Source organism: Bufo gargarizans, chromosome 6 (genome assembly GCF_014858855.1).
Source record: "Bufo gargarizans isolate SCDJY-AF-19 chromosome 6, ASM1485885v1, whole genome shotgun sequence".
Taxonomy (NCBI): Eukaryota; Metazoa; Chordata; class Amphibia; order Anura; family Bufonidae; genus Bufo; species Bufo gargarizans.
The window spans coordinates 100,131,171-100,149,128 of NC_058085.1; the positions used below are offsets into that span (position 1 = coordinate 100,131,171).

The following is a 17,958-nucleotide window of genomic DNA, read 5'->3' on the forward strand; positions in this document are numbered from 1 at the left end:
ACCTCCAACCAGTATAATGCCCCTTTATGTGCCTCCAACACAGAAAAATACTCCCATTTATTCCCCCTATGGTGCCCTTTTGCTCTAAAATAATCATCTAGTCTACAGTCCCGGGACAGAGTAGATCTCTGCAGATCTGCTTAGGTTTGTCTGGCAGCTATACACAGCAGCCACTACACTACGTGCAGAATTATTAGGCAAATGAGTATTTTGACCACATCATCCTCTTTATGCATGTTGTCTTACTCCAAGCTGTATAGGCTCGAAAGCCTACTACCAATTAAGCATATTAGGTGATGTGCATCTCTGTAATGAGAAGGGGTGTGGTCTAATGACATCAACACCCTATATCAGGTGTGCATAATTATTAGGCAACTTCCTTTCCTTTGGCAAAATGGGTCAAAAGAAGGACTTGACAGGCTCAGAAAAGTCAAAAATAGTGAGATATCTTGCAGAGGGATGCAGCACTCTTAAAATTGCAAAGCTTCTGAAGCGTGATCATCGAACAATCAAGCGTTTCATTCAAAATAGTCAACAGGGTCGCAAGAAGCGTGTGGAAAAACCAAGGCGCAAAATAACTGCCCATGAACTGAGAAAAGTCAAGCGTGCAGCTGCCAAGATGCCACTTGCCACCAGTTTGGCCATATTTCAGAGCTGCAACATCACTGGAGTGCCCAAAAGCACAAGGTGTGCAATACTCAGAGACATGGCCAAGGTAAGAAAGGCTGAAAGACGACCACCACTGAACAAGACACACAAGCTGAAACGTCAAGACTGGGCCAAGAAATATCTCAAGACTGATTTTTCTAAGGTTTTATGGACTGATGAAATGAGAGTGAGTCTTGATGGGCCAGATGGCTGGATTGGTAAAGGGCAGAGAGCTCCAGTCCGACTCAGACGCCAGCAAGGTGGAGGTGGAGTACTGGTTTGGGCTGGTATCATCAAAGATGAGCTTGTGGGGCCTTTTTGGGTTGAGGATGGAGTCAAGCTCAACTCCCAGTCCTACTGCCAGTTTCTGGAAGACACCTTCTTCAAGCAGTGGTACAGGAAGAAGTCTGCAAGGTAAGAAAAACATGATTTTCATGCAGGACAATGCTCCATCACACGCGTCCAAGTACTCCACAACGTGGCTGGCAAGAAAGGGTATAAAAGAAGAAAATCTAATGACATGGCCTCCTTGTTCACCTGATCTGAACCCCATTGAGAACCTGTGGTCCATCATCAAATGTGAGATTTACAAGGAGGGAAAACAGTACACCTCTCTGAACAGTGTCTGGGAGGCTGTGGTTGCTGCTGCACGCAATGTTGATGGTGAACAGATCAAAACACTGACAGAATCCATGGATGGCAGGCTTTTGAGTGTCCTTGCAAAGAAAGGGGGCTATATTGGTCACTGATTTGTTTTTGTTTTGTTTTTGAATGTCAGAAATGTATATTTGTGAATGTTGAGATGTTATATTGGTTTCACTGGTAAAAATAAATAATTGAAATGGGTATATATTTGTTTTTTGTTAAGTTGCCTAATAATTATGTACAGTAATAGTCACCTGCACACACAGATATCCCCCTAAAATAGCTAATACTAAAAACAAACTAAAAACTACTTCCAAAAATATTCAGCTTTGATATTAATGAGTTTTTTGGGTTTATTGAGAACATGGTTGTTGTTCAATAATAAAATTAATCCTCAAAAATACAACTTGCCTAATAATTCTGCACTCCCTGTAGGATGGCACTTCAACATGTCTGCCAGCATCAAACCACCAGTTGCAGAGTGAATGTTACAGAAGGGAGGTGATGGCTCCCTGCTTCAGCATTGTATTCAACCATATCCATGTCCTGAGGATACGGATGCAGGTAAAAGTGGTGCTACCAGTGGTGCAAGTGTCATTTTTCATTAGCAAATCTGCCCCACCGGATGTAATAAATGGGCAGCATGTACTGTCATCCATGCACCATAAAAGGGAACGGGACAGCATCTAATCCGTATTTTTGCGGACAGCATCCTTTCAGAGCTCCTTTGGAAAAAGAAAGGTGGAATCTGATTGGTTGCTATGGGCAACTAAGCCAGTTTTCCTTTACACCAGTTTTAATAAATCTTCCCCATTTAGTGTACTGAATCCTATACCGTTCTAGCTGTTCCACAAAGGTTTAGGTTGGGTTACCAAATTACCTAGTCTGCGCCAGCACTCGCCAAGAACTGTGAGGCGTCCCTCAGCTCCTGATAAGGTGTGCATGGCGCCTTTCCAGCTGTCCCATATTCAGCAGTACAATTTCCCAGGACACCAACAAAACAGGTGATTAGGAAATTGGCACAGTTGCCCATGGCAACCAATTAGATTGATCATTTCATTTTCCTAAGGAGCTTTGAAAAATAAAACATGGGATCTGATTGGTTGCTATAGGCAACTAATCCGGTGTTCTTTAGCACCGGTTTTCATAAATGTCCCCCAGAAGTGATCCAGATGTTGTCCTAAGCAGATTAGCACAAGATTTAGAAATGACAAGTTAACGATCTTCTTGTGGCAGAAGAACAAGGAAAGTATGAAGAAGGTGACTAGGGGCAAAGTGGCTGTTATTGGGGACAATGTGACTGGTACTGGAGACTCTACTTAGTCCTGGTTGCACAGTGGCTGGTGCTGGGCGCAATATGGTTGTCACCTATGGTACTCTAAGTGTATGTCCACAAAGGGTGTATCCAGTGCAGATCTGCTGCCGCGGATTTGGGTTCTGCAGAATCCACAGTGTTTTACAGTAAGTGAATGAGATTTTAAGAAATCTAATCCTCATGCTGCATGTGGTGCCGATTTTAAATCTGCAGTATGTCAGTTTTTGCTGAGGATTTTCCACTGTAGATTTCATCCTTTGCAATGCAGCCGCTCAAATCTGCAGCAAAATTCTACTGGGGAAAATCTGCACCAAGTGCCTGTACCCTAAATCCCATTTGCTTTTTCAATGGGTAGGCAGGTGAGACCCTGAAAGGATAAATTCCAGAAATTTGTGGAATTCTTTTTATTTCACCTGTGACTCGAGGCACAGAGAGTCCCCATGGCTCTGTTCTTTGACTCTGTGTGCTGCCATATTTTGCTATGTATTATATATGTATTATATAACAACTATGTATTATATAACAACTTAAACCTGAGTTTTCCAAAAAGTTTGCATAATGGTTGTGCTTCTTTGTACAATCATAACTGTAAAAAAACTGGTCTTTTTTTGGGCTTTCGTAATGCCTTTTGCAGCCTAATTATTCCCCTCTTGATCTGCACAGCTAGAAGAATTTCTCTCAGAAGCAGGGGCATCACTCTTTTGTGGAATTTGCCAGCAGTGTACAGCTGTGAAGTCCTTTCTCTTACTTCCCACTATGCAGAGCTCACAGAACAGATAAGGAGGGACAGATCACACATACAGAAAGGCAGGAGGCTCCTGTTATGTCCAGAAGCTGTGCAGAAGCAGTTCTTTTATCAGGCTCAGGAACTCAGCTAGCTCTGACACGCCCCCACTTGCTCTCAGACGTCTTCTGAGTCTCTGTCACCAGGGACGGATCTTGCCTGACAACAGGCAGTGGACTCCAAATTAGGTGGCTTTTTTTAATGAAATGATTTAGAAATGTGTTGGTTACACCATTCTCTATTAAATGAAATGAAACTATTTGAAAGTACTTTGACGCTTTAAGAAGAACTTGGCACCATGGTGGGAACCATATTATTGTAAATGGCACAAAAGAACCACATCACGGTTACTTGGCTTCATGGTCAGGATCCTAACACTAGTAATAACTGGACGTTACACTGGCACTTGGCATTTTCACACTGAAATTTCTTTAAGATCACGTCAATGTGGTGTTTAATAATATATTTCACAACGTGGTAGTGCCACCATTACACAATATCAGTCAACCACAGGATGCAACCGGTGAAAGTGTAAAGTTGCCATCGTATGTATATTTTATAGCCATTTTTATTCAACAATTACTGTTAATAGACCATATTATAATGACACATTTACTGGTAGATAGTGTTACACATGTCACCTAGAGGTTATCCCAATCTGCAGGACTGTAAAGAAAATCTAGACTAAGAATGACATATTCTCCATGATGTTCTTTTCCGCGCTGTTCCTTTTATTTGGGACGTGGAATATCCGTGATGTAAGAGCTGGAATTCAGCCCATTCATTTGCCCTGTATGTAAATAGTAAAATGGAATAAATGTACAATACAATGAAATACATTCGAGTAGCACCTATATATGACATCTAGATAGCAGCGTTTGTGAATGCATGCACACACACATATACCACGGCCCCTGACATTATTATTTGGGGAACAAACTTTGAAAGATAACTAACCTTTTAGACAAGCTTATTTAAAAATGTTCTCAATGCCCTTTGTACTATACTGTATTTATCGATTTTACTCTTTTGCTAAATCAATAGACACCAAAAGTTCAAGAATTCTATTGTGCTTTGAAATCAGTACACTCGCACATCATTGACTTGTCAGCAGCGTACGGATTCCACTGTACTGCTGGCATAGGGGCTGCAGCAAGTGCTGTCGTGGTAGAAGCACACATCTCTGCTACTGCCTGCGCCTGTACTGCTCAGCTAAAAGCTCTACATAGCACATAGTGCAGGAGAGCCTGTACCCATGTGCTATGCCAGGATTAGCCTAGCAGGAGAATCGATGTGTGCCTGGCTGCAGTCCCTATTCTAGCAGTACAGTGGAATCCATACACTGCTAGCTTGTCAGGGGCATGCCAGTTTACTAATTCCAAAGCGTGATGGACATCCTGTACTTTGGGTGCCTGTATTTTTAGTAAAACAGTAATATTGATAAAGTATAATCACAAAAATGAATTTCAGGGCACATAGAACATTTGGAAATAAACTTGTCTGAAAGGTTAATTACCCTCTAGGACAGGGGTGGGGAACCATTTTGCTGCCGAGGGCCATTTGGATATTTGTAACATCATTCGCGGGCCATACAAAATTCTCAACTTAAAGATTTGACTTCTATATTTGGTCAAACGTATAACTGACTTAGGGCTAAGTTACAGAGATTGCACTTCAATTTAAAAAAATCTAGAGTGCTGTATTTTTGCAGCACAAAATGGCGTCTGCACTATACATATTACATATAGTACAGGTGCCATTTTGATCACACATAGCAGTCTAAGTTTTAAGTTCAGAACTTAAGTTACATATTTAGTTCTTTATTTGGCATTAATGGCAGCCAAGCTAATCCCAGGAGATCCAGAGAGGGGTTCACCCAGCTTTCACTCTCCCTGCCACTGTCCCTGTCCCTTTCTTCGCAACAGTCCCTGCCTTTGTCCCTTTCTCAGCTTCAGATCTGCCCCCCCCCCCACCTCCATCAGCCTCAGATCAGCCTCCTATCAGCCCCCCCAGACTACATCAGCCTCAGATCAGACTCCCATCAGACCCCCAGCCTCAGATCCGACCCTCATCAGACCCTCCCCAGCCTTAGATCAGGCTCCCAGCCTCAGATCACACCTCCATCAGACCCCCCAGCATCAGATCAGACCCTCCCCAGCCTCAGATCAGACCCCCCAGCCTCAGATCAGACCCTCATCAGACTCCCCAGCCTTAGATCAGCCTCCATCAGACCCCCCAGCCTCATACCAGACCCCAATAGGACCCTCAGATCAGACCCTCCCAGCCTTAGATCAGATCAGACCCCTAGCCACAAATCAGACCCTACCGAGCCTCAGATCAGCCTCCATCAGACCATTTAGCCTCAGATCAGACCCCCATCACACCCTCCTCACCCTCCATTAGCCTCAGATCAGCCCCAATCAGACCTCATATCAGACATTTAAAATAAATAAATAAGCTTACCTCTCCAGCTCCGTATGGTGCTGCCTCTGGGCAAATTCACTTACCCTCCCTGGTCTTCTTCCTGCCGCGCTGTACAGTGACTTGACCACGCACAGCGTCAGGTCATAATGCGCGTCTACGTGCACGTCTATGTCCGGACGCTGTATGTGTCAGGACACAGAGCGGGGCCGGAAGAAGACCAGGGAAGTTGAGGACAGCCAGTGCAGTGCTGTTCTCACCTCCCTTGCCTCCCGCATGTTAATGACTGCTTCCATAATGGAAGTGGTCATTAGCATTTTCACAAAAGTTTCTGGCAGGGGGCCAGAGGCCACATGAAATGATCAGAACTGGAGGTTCCCCACCCGTGCTCTAGGAGATTCTCCTTTTTTTCCCCTTTTTAATAGGACAAATCTTGAAAACCCTACATAGCCAAGTATGTAGACGTCATGCAGGGTTAACAATAAATAGGCCTTTGTGCTCACCAACAGCTGATCGATGGGGGTGTCGTGAGTCATACCCCACCAATCTGATATTGATTGCACTATCCTAAGCATAGGCTGTCATTTTCGTGAACCCAGAAGACCCCATTAAAGGGAGTCTGTCACCAGGAAATTCAATATTAAACCCACACATCACCTTGTAGGTCTAGCTCAGCTGAATGTAATGATATCTTTCACCTGGTGATCCATTGCTTCATTCTGGAGAAAAGGTATTTTCAATCCATATGCAATTAAGCAGTGAAGAGCATCAAGGGAGGACCCAAGTCACTCTGTGCATCTTTGATCCTCCTACTTTCTCTGCCAGCCCCTCCATTTCATTCTTTATTGAAAAGGCCAGGCTAGATGACTATGCAGGAACCTGACTCTGTCAATCCAGAAGGAGGGGGAGGGGGCTAGCAGAGGAAGCAGGAGGAGTAAGGGTGCACAGAGTGGCTTGGGCCCACCCTCTGTACTCATAACTGCTCATTTGCATATGGATCAAACGTACGTTTTTCTCCAGAATGAAGCAACGAATCGCTAATTGAAAGGTACAGTGGGATGCGAAAGTTTGGGCAACCTTGTTAATCATCATGATTTTCCTGTATAAATCGTTGGTTGTTACGATAAAAAATGTCAGTTAAATATATCATATAGGAGACACACACAGTGATATTTGAGAAGCAAAATCAAGTTTATTGGATTTACAGAAAGTGTGCTACAATTGTTTAAACAAAATGAGGCAGGTGCATAAATTTGGGCACTGTTGTCATTTTATTGATTCCAAAACCTTTAGAACTAATTATTGGAACTCAAATTGGCTTGGTAAGCTCAGTGACCCCTGACCTACATACACAGGTGAATCCAGTTATGAGAAAGTATTTAAGGGGGTCAATTGTAAGTTTCCCTCCTCTTTTAGTTTTCTCTGAAGAGTAGCAACATGGGGGTCTCAAAACAACTCCCAAATGACCTGAAGACAAAGATTGTTCACCATCATGGTTTAGGGGAAGGATACAGAAAGCTGTCTCAGAGATTTCAGCTGTCTGTTTCCACAGTTAGGAACATATTGAGGAAATGGAAGACCACAGGCTCAGTTCAAGTTAAGGCTTGAAGTGGCAGACCAAGAAAAATCTCAGATAGACAGAAGCGACGAATGGTGAAAACAGTCAGAGTCAACCAACAGACCAGCACCAAAGACGTACAACATCATCTTGCTGCAGATGGAGTCACTGTGCATCGTTCAACTATTCGGCACACTTTACACAAGGAGATGCTGTATGCAAGAGTGATGCAGAGGAAGCCTTTTCTCCGCCCACAGCACAAAAAGTGCCACTTGAGGTGGGCTAAAGCACATTTGGACAAGCCAGCTTCATTTTGGAATAAGGTGCTTTGGACTGATGAAACTAAAATTGAGTTATTTGGCCATAACAAGGGGAAGGTTATGCATGGAGGAAAAAGAACACAGCATTCCAAGAAAAACACCTGCTACCTACAGTAAAATATGGTGGGGGTTCCATCATGCTGTGGGGCTGTGTGGCCAGTGCAGGGACTGGGAATCTTGTCAAAGTTGAGGGACACATGGATTCCACTCAGTATCAGCAGATTCTGGAGACCGATGTCCAGGAATCAGTGACAAAGCTGAAGCTGCGCCGGGGCTGGATCTTTCAACAAGACAACGACCCTAAACACTGCTCAAAATCCACTAAGGCATTTATGCAGAGGAACAAGTACAACGTTCTGGAATGGCCATCTCATTCCCCAGATCTGAATATAATTGAAAATCTGTGGTGTGACTTAAAGAGAGCTGTCCATGCTCAGAAGCCATCAAACCTGAATGAACTAAAGATGTTTTGTAAAGAGGAATGGTTCAAAATACCTTCAACCAGAATCCAGACTCTCATTGGAACCTACAGGAAGCGTTTAGAGGCTGTAATTTCTGCAAAAGGAGGATCTACTAAATATTGATTTCATTTCTTTTTTGTGGTGCCCAAATTTATGCACCTGCCTAATTTTGTTTAAACAATTATAGCACACTTTCTGTAAATCCAATAAACTTCATTTCACTTCTCAAATATCACTGTGTGTGTCTCCTATATGATATATTTAACTGACATTTTTTATCGTAACAACCAACAATTTATACAAGAAAATTATGACGATTAACAAGGTTGCCCAAACTTTCGCATCCCACTGTATCATTACATTCAGCGGAACTAGGCATACAAGGCACACAGGATGAAAACACACACTCCATGCAGACATTAGCCCTAACCACTGAGCCATTGTGTGGCAACTTGGCATCGAAGTATGACTGGCAAAAGCCATAGTGTAGAAAATACTGCAATGACATTAGTATTTTCCATGTAGAATGTTAGAAATTAATGCTAGTGCTACTCAGACATCTGCTGAGGACACTGCTGGACCTCCAGAATGGTGGAAACACATTTTTGAGGATCTAGAACTCCACGATACTTGCCTGGAGTTTCTCTTGAAGCTTGCTATGCCTGCTGTCCCAGTGGCCCATAAGATGGAATTAAACTAAACTACATATGAGGACCCAGCAGGGGCGGACTGGTCATATACCATACAGGGAAATTTTCTGGTAGGCCAATGCCCAGGGGGCCACCTGGGCCCTCCTTACGGCTTCCGGCCGGGTACAAAACAATATGATGCTCTCAACATTAATTTAGGCTAATCAGGTACTTATGCATCTGGCCAGCGGCATTGTGTTATTTGGTCCTCCTAGGGCAGTAGTTTGTGCTACACTACAGTATTGCTGGCCTCACCTACTTGTGTTGGCCTGCCATCTTTCAATTTGGACCTGCCTACAACAAGATGCCACTTTTATTTTTTATTTATATTTTTTCCGGGGACACTTTTTTTTTCAGGGCCCAGCAGTCCACCTCTGGGGTGCAGTCCTGACTAGTGACATGTTCTAGTGCACTTTCTGTTTGTTCATGGCACGATAAACACACAAATGTCATACCTTGGCCAGAGTGTGGTAAGAAGACGTGTTCTGCAGGTATTTTCTTGTAGCCTGGTGAGAGAACATAGAACTGTAAGCCACTTCTTAGCAAGCTATCAGACAGACTGAAATGAACCGAGGTTTTGCCTTCCTTTACAGTGTATCGAAAATGACATATTACTGCGTATGTCATACTGAACTGGCCAAGAAAACTGTAATTGGCCTTTAACAAATCGATTGAAGCTGAAGTTGGACTTGTTATTATGTTTCATACTGGAGGGTGACAAATCTCCTTCCCATGTGGCTTCTGTCTCTGATGTTTCCAGGATGGAAATGCTGATATATGCTATAATACAAGATTCAATGAAGCTCACAGAGGAGTATTGCAATGTATGTGTACCAGAGCTATAAATAAGATTATAGCACAGCTGTATATAATATAGAGAACTTGAATAAACTAGAATGAATAAGCTGACATTGGGGGCTCCACAAAGGAACCTCCATCAGTTTAGCTTATTAATACGGTATATTGTTAACATTGTGTATATAACTGATTGTGTGAATGCAGAAATGGCAGATCTTTGGGTCTGGCTTGTCAATTGGTCCCACCTGAAGTGATGACATGCCACTGATTGGTGGGGATCTGACTACTGGACCCCAACCAATCAGAATAACGAAAGGGTGAGGACCATTAAATTTTACCTTTATACAGCGCCACCTTTGATAAGGCTTTGTGCAGAAAAACTAATGAGGCTGTGTTGCACTTCCGGGCAGAGCAGCACTGTGTCTTATAAAAATCAAAAAAGACCAATGAGATGGCTAGACAAGAAAGGACCATGTGCAGAGAAGAGCACGGGTCTGCCTTGCCAGTTAGTCCCACCTGAACTCACCAGAAGCACATGCGGGAGTCTAGCACTGTGGCCAGATTCAGACTCATGCTTGCGCTGCAGGTTCTAATCCCAGGCTAGAATCACATGTCCAATGTACGGCACGTGATCCAGGAAGTGGTCACTTTACAAGGTCAGGGCGCATTTTGGATAACCTCATTAACTGTGAGTACAGCAATCTGTACAAAAGTGCACTGCGGAGCTTAGTCTTATGTTGGGGTCCGCGGCCGCCCTGTGGTTACATAGTAAGAAAGTGTTGCAACTTGTTTCTGGATGCTTATGCAAAAGTCAGCTACAGAAGTGCAGTGTGAAGAGAAATGCTTTAAAGAGACATTTTGTCCTGTTTACCACTTCTGCTTCCATGTAACCTGTAAGATCTGTGGAAATTGCATTTGCAAACACATGTGCTTGAACTTGATTTTTCAGTAAAGAACTGTTCTACCGCACAACCGCCTTATCATTGCCGCCACGGCTGCAGGGGACCCTGCCTTGAACCTTACAACTGATCTCCTTCAAGGGCACCCAAACAACCATTAGGAAGGAGAACCCCAAGACCAGGGTGTGCCCTTCCTATCACTGTATGGTCCAGGGGAGCATCAGACGTAGTACTAACTACAACCACCGTACTATCACTCCTATCCTCTCCTTTGCTCTCCTGGGCTTGCTGCACACATACAGTGTGTTCACCACGGGCATCACTGAACATTCATTCTAGTAGTCATTAATGGTCCCAATTTCCAGAATCATATGAATGCAATAAGTCAGCATTTGTTGTGGTGGGAAAATCCATTGCTGTGATGACAAATAGCAAAACATGAAATCCAATCTATTTAGTAGCTGGGACCTGAATTGTTAGAGGTGAAAAATCAATACATGCAAGCAGTCCTGGTAATGAGTGGTAATCAACATTGCTTGTCCACCATTTGGCCATCCAGGGTTTGTCACATCTGCAGATAAACTGTGGCCAGCTGGTTCAATTCTAAGGATTCCATAATCTGTTTGTAAAATTATAACAGGAAAGTTTGCCTTTGAGCTTGCATAATGTCACCCTATATGTTCCAGAGCTGTTATTTGCCAAGGCTGATGCAGGTGAATATGTTGGAGCACCAGGGGGCGAGGCTGAATCTGCAGAGTACTGCTTTAGTAACACCCCTGTGCTCTGTGTACTCCCTGCTCCCCTTGATTGACAGGGCTAGACATCAGCATGCTGAATGCAGAGCTGTGTCCAAGAATGTACGTGTCTTATACACTACTTACAATAGCCTTACCATAATGAGAATAGTGGATTTCTATGCTTAGAAAGCTACTACATATTACTTGTTTATTCACAGGCACAATGATTATGATTAGAGATGAGCAAATTTTTTAAAAATTCGATTCGCCGGTTCACGGAATTAGTTTGGAAAAACTTGGTTCGATCCGAATATATTCGCGGCGAATGTCGTTAAAAAATTGCTATTTCCTGGCTGCAGAGAGGCTTTATAGTGGTGTAGAACACTGTGCCTTGCAGTAACAGACATAGGGAGTCTGCTTTGATAGTGCAATAATACTGTGAGTCAGTATGACATGCACACTTCACTTATTTGGGCAGTCACAGGGCCAAAACTTACCAAATAACTCAAGTATGAACTTAGCCTTACAGGTCGATGTTAGCACCAAGAAGAAGTGCACTCCTTTTACACCGTCGTCAGCTGATTCCACATAGATGTCTACAGAACCTGTTCTATTAAATGCTTAGGCCTCATGCACACGACCGTTTTTTTTTAAGGTCCGCAAAAACAGGGTCCGTAGGTCCGTGACCCGTGACCGTTTTTTCGTCCGTGGGTCTTCCTTGATTTTTGGAGGATCCACGGACATGAAAAAAAAGTTGTTTTGGTGTCCGCCTGGCCGTGCGGAGCCAAACGGATCCGTCCTGAATTACAATGCAAGTCAATGGGGACGGATCTGTTTGACGTTGACAGAATATGGTGCAATTGCAAACGGATCTGTCCCCATTGACTTTCAATGTAAAGTCAGGAGTCCCTTTTATACCATCGGATCGGAGTTTTCTCCAATCCGATGGTATATTTTAACTTGAAGCGTCCCCATCACCATGGGAACACCTCTATGTTAGAATATACCATCGGATTTGAGTTACATCGTGAAAACTCATATCCGACAGTATATTCTAACACAGAGGCGTTCCCATGGTGATGGGGACGATTCTAGTTAGAATATACTACGAACTGTGTACATGACTGCCCCCTGCTGCCTGGCAGCACCCGATCTCTTACAGGGGGCTGTGATCAGCACAATTAACCCCTCAGGTGCCGCACCGGAAGGGGTTAATTGTGCGTATCATATCCCCCTGTAAGAGATCAGGGGCTGCCAGGCAGCAGGGGGAAGACCCCCCTCCCTCCCCAGTTTGAATATCATTGGTGGCCAGTGTGGCGCCCCTCCCACCTTCTATTGTATTTATATCATTGGTGGCACAGTGTGCGCCCCCCCCGGCCCCCTCTCCCTCCCTCTATTGTATTTATATCATTGGTGGCACAGTGTCCGGCCCCCCTCCCTCCCTCTATTGTATTTATATCATTGGTGGCACAATGTGCGGCCTCCCCTCTCCCCCCCCCCCTGATTATTGGTGGCAGCGCAGAGGTCCAATCGGAGTCCCAGTTTAATCGCTGGGGCTCCGATCGGTAACCATGGCAATCAGGACGCTACTGCAGTCCTGGTCGCCATGGTTACTTAGCAATATTAGAAGCATCATACTTACCTGCTGGCTGCTGCGCTGTCTGTGACCGGTTGGGAGCTCCTCCTACTGGTAAGTGACAGGTCTGTGCGGCGCATTGCTTAATGATCTGTCACTTACCAGTAGGAGGAGCTCCCGGCCGGTCACAGACAGCGCAGCAGCCAGCAGGTTAGTATGATGCTTCTAATATTGCTAAATAACCATGGCAACCAGGACTGCAGTAGCATCCTGGTTGCCATGGTTACTGATCGGAGCCCCAGCGATTAAACTGGGATTCCGATTGGAACTCTCCGCTGCCACCAATGATCGGAGGGGGGGAGAGGGGGGCCGCACACTGTGTCACCAATGATATAATTACAATAGAGGGAAGGAGGGGGGGGGGCCGGGGGGGGCCGCACACTGTGCCACCAATGATATAAATACAATAGAGGGAGGGAGGGGGGGCCGGAAACTGTGCCACCAATGATATAAATACAATAGAGGGAGGGAGGGGGGGCCGGGGGGGGGGCGCACACTGTGCCACCAATGATATTAATACAATAGAGGGAGGGGGGTCGGGGGGGCCGCACTGGCCACCAATGAAATTGAAACTGGGGAGTGAGGGGGTCTGCCCCCTGCTGCCTGGCAGCCCCGGATCTCTTACAGGGGGCTATGATACGCACAATTAACCCCTTCAGGTGCGGCACCTGAGGGGTTAATTGTACGGATCACAGCCCCCTGTAAGAGATCGGGTGCTGCCAGGCAGCAGGGGGCAGTCATGTACACAGTTCGTAGTATATTCTAACTAGAAGCGTCCCCGTCACCATGGGAACACCTCTGTGTTAGAATATACTGTCGGATCTGAGTTTTCACAAAGTGAAAACTCAGCTCTGAAAAAGCTTTTATGCAGACGGATCTTCGGATCCGTCTGTATGAAAGTAACCTACGGCCACGGATCACGAACATGGATGCCAATCTTGTGTGCATCCGTGTTTTTTCATGGACCCATTGACTTGAATGGGTCCGTGAACCGTTGTCCGTCAAAAAAATAGGGCAGGTCTTATTTTTTTGACGGACAGGATACACGGATCACGGAGGTGGATGACAAACGGTGCATTTTCCGAGTTTTCAACGGACCCATTGAAAGTCAATGGATCCGCAGAAAATCACGGAAAACTGAACAACGGCCACGGGTGCACACAACGGTCGTGTGCATGAGGCCTAAAACAAGTAAAGCCCTCTGACAGAGTGGAAAGGGTGTCAGCAGTAAGTTTGTGTTGACGTCACTGATTATTTTGCCCTTCCACTGATCCGTCAGAACAATAACCCACAAAATACTGATCCTGTCTGTGGAGTATCCGTTTTCACTCAGTCAGCATTTGGTGAGTAATCCATCAGTATTGCTAATGCCAAAATAAACAGGAGAGGACCCAAAACAGAAAGGACAGGTAAACAGAATATTTGCATGTCTTCTGTGTTCTGTACCCACTCCTGCTTTTGGTTACCTAATCATAAGCCAATTCTGAGGGACCATGTCATACAGGCCTTACAGCTGCTACACAGCGAGGATCCATTGTGAATCTCATTTTTCCTTCCTTCTGACAGATCAGAAGAAGGGTCAAATAAATGATGCTATCAGCCAAGCCAAAAAGGCTAAATAGTGGCCCAGTCATGAAGTGTGGAGGTGGCAGCAGCATCAGGAAGCCACAGAGTGACTGCGTATAAACAGACAAAAAAGTTCCAGCATCCAGGATAAAATGTTGCCAATTTCTTTATATAACTTTGGTTACAATCCAATTAAACAGACATGATCTCCCTCCACTGCTCGGTAAACATGTTTCGAACCAACCAGGTTCTTACTCATAACCCAGGGTTATGAGTAAGAACCTGGCTGGTTCAAAACATGGAGATCATGTCTGTTTAATTGGATTGTAACCGAAGTTTAATAAAGAAATTGGCAACATTTTATCCTGGATGCTGGAACTTTTTCTTCTGTTTATACACAGTTACATGATGCTCTCATTCTCCACCTGATTTCTGGGACGTTTTCAGTTTTTTAAGTGCATCTCTCATAGGTACTATTAGGAAAGTTTACTTCACTATATGAACACGGATATAAGATCACCTTCCATTCCTCTTCCCACTTCTTGTGATCATAGTTTGGCTTGCTGTCCTGAATCCTCTTGTGTATTGCTTGGTTCTCTGCAGTGATCCTTACAATTTCTCTGTTCCTTCTGCTGCTGTTAAAGCTATGAAACAGAATTAAGCGAAATAAAATTAGTAAGACAGGAAAATACTATACATCAAACTATGCCATACTATACAGTTTACTTCCTTCACATTTTGTTACGTTGCGGCCTTGTGCTAAAATTTTAAAATAAAAAATCTAGTTTTTCCCATCAATCTGGACTCAGTTTCTCACAATTAGAAAGTGAAAAAAATAATTTTTGAATTTTTTTTGAAAATTTATTGAAAATGAAAGTGAAATTTAGCACGAATGTAAGGGTACTTTCACACTAGCGTTTTTCTTTTCCGGCGCTGAGTTCCGTCCTAGGGGCTCAAATCCGGAAAAGAACTGATCAGTTTTATCCTAATGCATTCTGAATGGAGAGTCAGTCCTTCAGGATGCATCAGGATGTCTTCAGTTCAGTCTTTTTGACTGATCAGGCTTTTCAGAAAAACGTAGCATGCAGTATTTTTACCTCCGGCCAAAAAGCCTGAACACTTTGACTGAACGCCTGATCAGGCTTTTTTCCCATTGACTTGCATTAACGCCGGATCCGGCCCCGTGTGTTCAGTCAAAACGGATCCGGCTTTTGCATGTTAAACCCGAAAAATGTGAAAAAAAAGTTAAAGTCCATAAATGGCGGATCCGTTTTTTCCAATGCATTTTTCCATTGTGATCGAAAGCCTGATCAGGATTCAAATGTAATCCGTTTTCACACGTTTTTCCGGATCCGGCGGGCAGTTCCAGTGTCGGAATTGAACGCCGGTTTAAACCAACGCTAGTGTGAAAGTAGCCTAAGAATTCCCTTGCTATTGCACTTAAAATTTATGTAGCTCTGGGGGCCTCCCATTTCTCTTCATCATCTTAGAGATGTTTCATCTTGATTGAAGTCCACCTGCGGTAAATTCGGTTGATTGAACATGATTTACAACACACACGCTGATGTCTATATAAGGTCTCACAGCTGACAGTGCATATCGGAGTAAAAGCTATGCCATGAGGAGGAAAGAACTGCCTGTAGAGCTCAGGGCCAGAATTGTGTTGAGGTACAGATCTGGAGAAGGGTAAAAAATAAATAAAAATCTGCTTCATCGAAAGTTCCTAAGAGCTAGGGGCAAATTGGCAATGTACTTTACCAGGACTTTCCCGGTGGGCCGACTGCTTTTCCCATGCAGTGGTATCCACTTTTGCCTGACTCCATATACGCCTATTTCCATATATAGAGTCATCGTTGAGGGTATCCCCAAACACTTTTAGCATTCTGACATTGTATGGGGATACCCCTGTAAATTTAGAATGTTTTACTTTTAAACTGTCACCAGAGGGGTTCAAACTCACAACATTCTATGCATTTTACCTAGTAGGCTAGGAGGCACCACCTGGTCATAGCCATGATCTCTTTAGGTACATGACTGCCTTTTACCTCTTGACCAAGCAAACTTGGGGGCGCTGTAATTAGCTTATAATGTGCACTTTGAATAGTGCCCTAATCACAGCACCCATTAAATCACATAAAAAAAGGCAAAAAAAGTCTTTATCTAATTAATACATATACAAATTCAGAGGGTACTCCATCGTATAAAACCATTGTGAAATATATAATGTTCATGGCTACTGCAGCTAAACAAGCATGTTACTGTAACTGTGTGAATCATGGCTGCACACCTGTACCTCTGACAGCGAATAAGCTGAACATCAAGGACCTGGGAGTGACTTGGTCACCAAAAGAACCTGATCTTCCCCTAAAATAGCATTGTTTAACCTGTGGGCCGCCATTCTGTATGGTCCCCAACCATCTGGTCACAGACATGCTTATTTGTATCTGACCATTGCTCACATGTATTTTACAAGTCAGTGGCACATAGTGTGGGAGCAGATAAGTACTAATGATGTATCGAGTGGCCATCTCTGAGACCCAGATATATTGGCAGAGTGGGGGCACTCCAGTAAGAACTAAAAAAAAAGTGCAGAGGTGGCCATGTATAAGAGAGGCTATCCTTACTGTTGATTATCTTGGCTGTTTCACTAATTAAAGTACAAGTGAGATAGACACACTTTCTGCTGTGTGAATTGTGAAGAAGGAGACCTCATTCTCCCAATAGGTGGGAGTCCTGGAGGTGGAGCTGCCACCTACCAGACATGCCATTAAAAGGGTATTCCAGGATTTTTTATTTATTGATGACCTATCCTCTGGATAGGTAATCAGTATCTGATTGGTGGGAGTCCGACACCCGGGACCCCTTCCGATCAGTTGTTTTGAGAAGGCTGCGGCGCTCCTTTGAGCACCAAGCATAGCACCGTACATTTTATAGTGGCTGTGCTTGGGGTTGAGCTGCTCCTAGGCCACGTGAGAGATGAACATGTCATCATTTGGCCTAGGAAAAGCAGAGACAAGGCAGCGTCGTTCACAGGAGTGCCGCTGCCTTCTCAAATAGTTGATCTGCGGGGGTCCTGGGTGTCGGACCCCCACCGATCAGATACTGGTGATCTATCCCGAGGATAGGTCATCAGTAAGGAAATCTTAGAAAACCCTGTTAATTTCTGATATGGTAAAACCCCTTTAAAGGGGTTGTCCGGGTTCAGAGCTGAACCTGGACATACCCATTATTTCACCAGGAAGCACCCCTGATGTTAGCATTTCATGCTCCGATGTGCTCCCTTGCCCGGCGCTAGATCGCGCAGGGCAAGGGCTCTTTTGTTTACAATAACACACTGCCGGGAGGAAGCTTCTGCCCAGAAGTGTGTTAGGTGATGTCACCGGCTCAGATGGACGTGCTTTAGCCCTGCCCTAGTCGTTTTACAGACTAGGGTAGCGCTAAAACCCGCCAATCAGTGCCGGTGACGTCACCGGGCTTCCTG

At 44.3% G+C, this 17,958-nt stretch overlaps 1 protein-coding gene across 1 annotated transcript in view; it reads right to left on the reverse strand.

The window, feature by feature from the left end:
- Window positions 1–4,015: 4,015 nt before the first annotated feature.
- Window positions 4,016–17,958, reverse strand: part of CFAP97D1 (CFAP97 domain containing 1) — a 99,477-nt gene continuing 85,534 nt past the window's right edge. The window contains exons 3-5 of the mRNA XM_044299492.1: window positions 14,998–15,121; window positions 9,297–9,347; window positions 4,016–4,182 (exon numbers count right to left, since the gene is read on the reverse strand). Coding sequence (XP_044155427.1) covers window positions 4,174–4,182; window positions 9,297–9,347; window positions 14,998–15,121 — 184 coding nt within the window. The 3' untranslated portion in view covers window positions 4,016–4,173. The remainder of the gene's footprint in view (window positions 4,183–9,296; window positions 9,348–14,997; window positions 15,122–17,958) is intronic.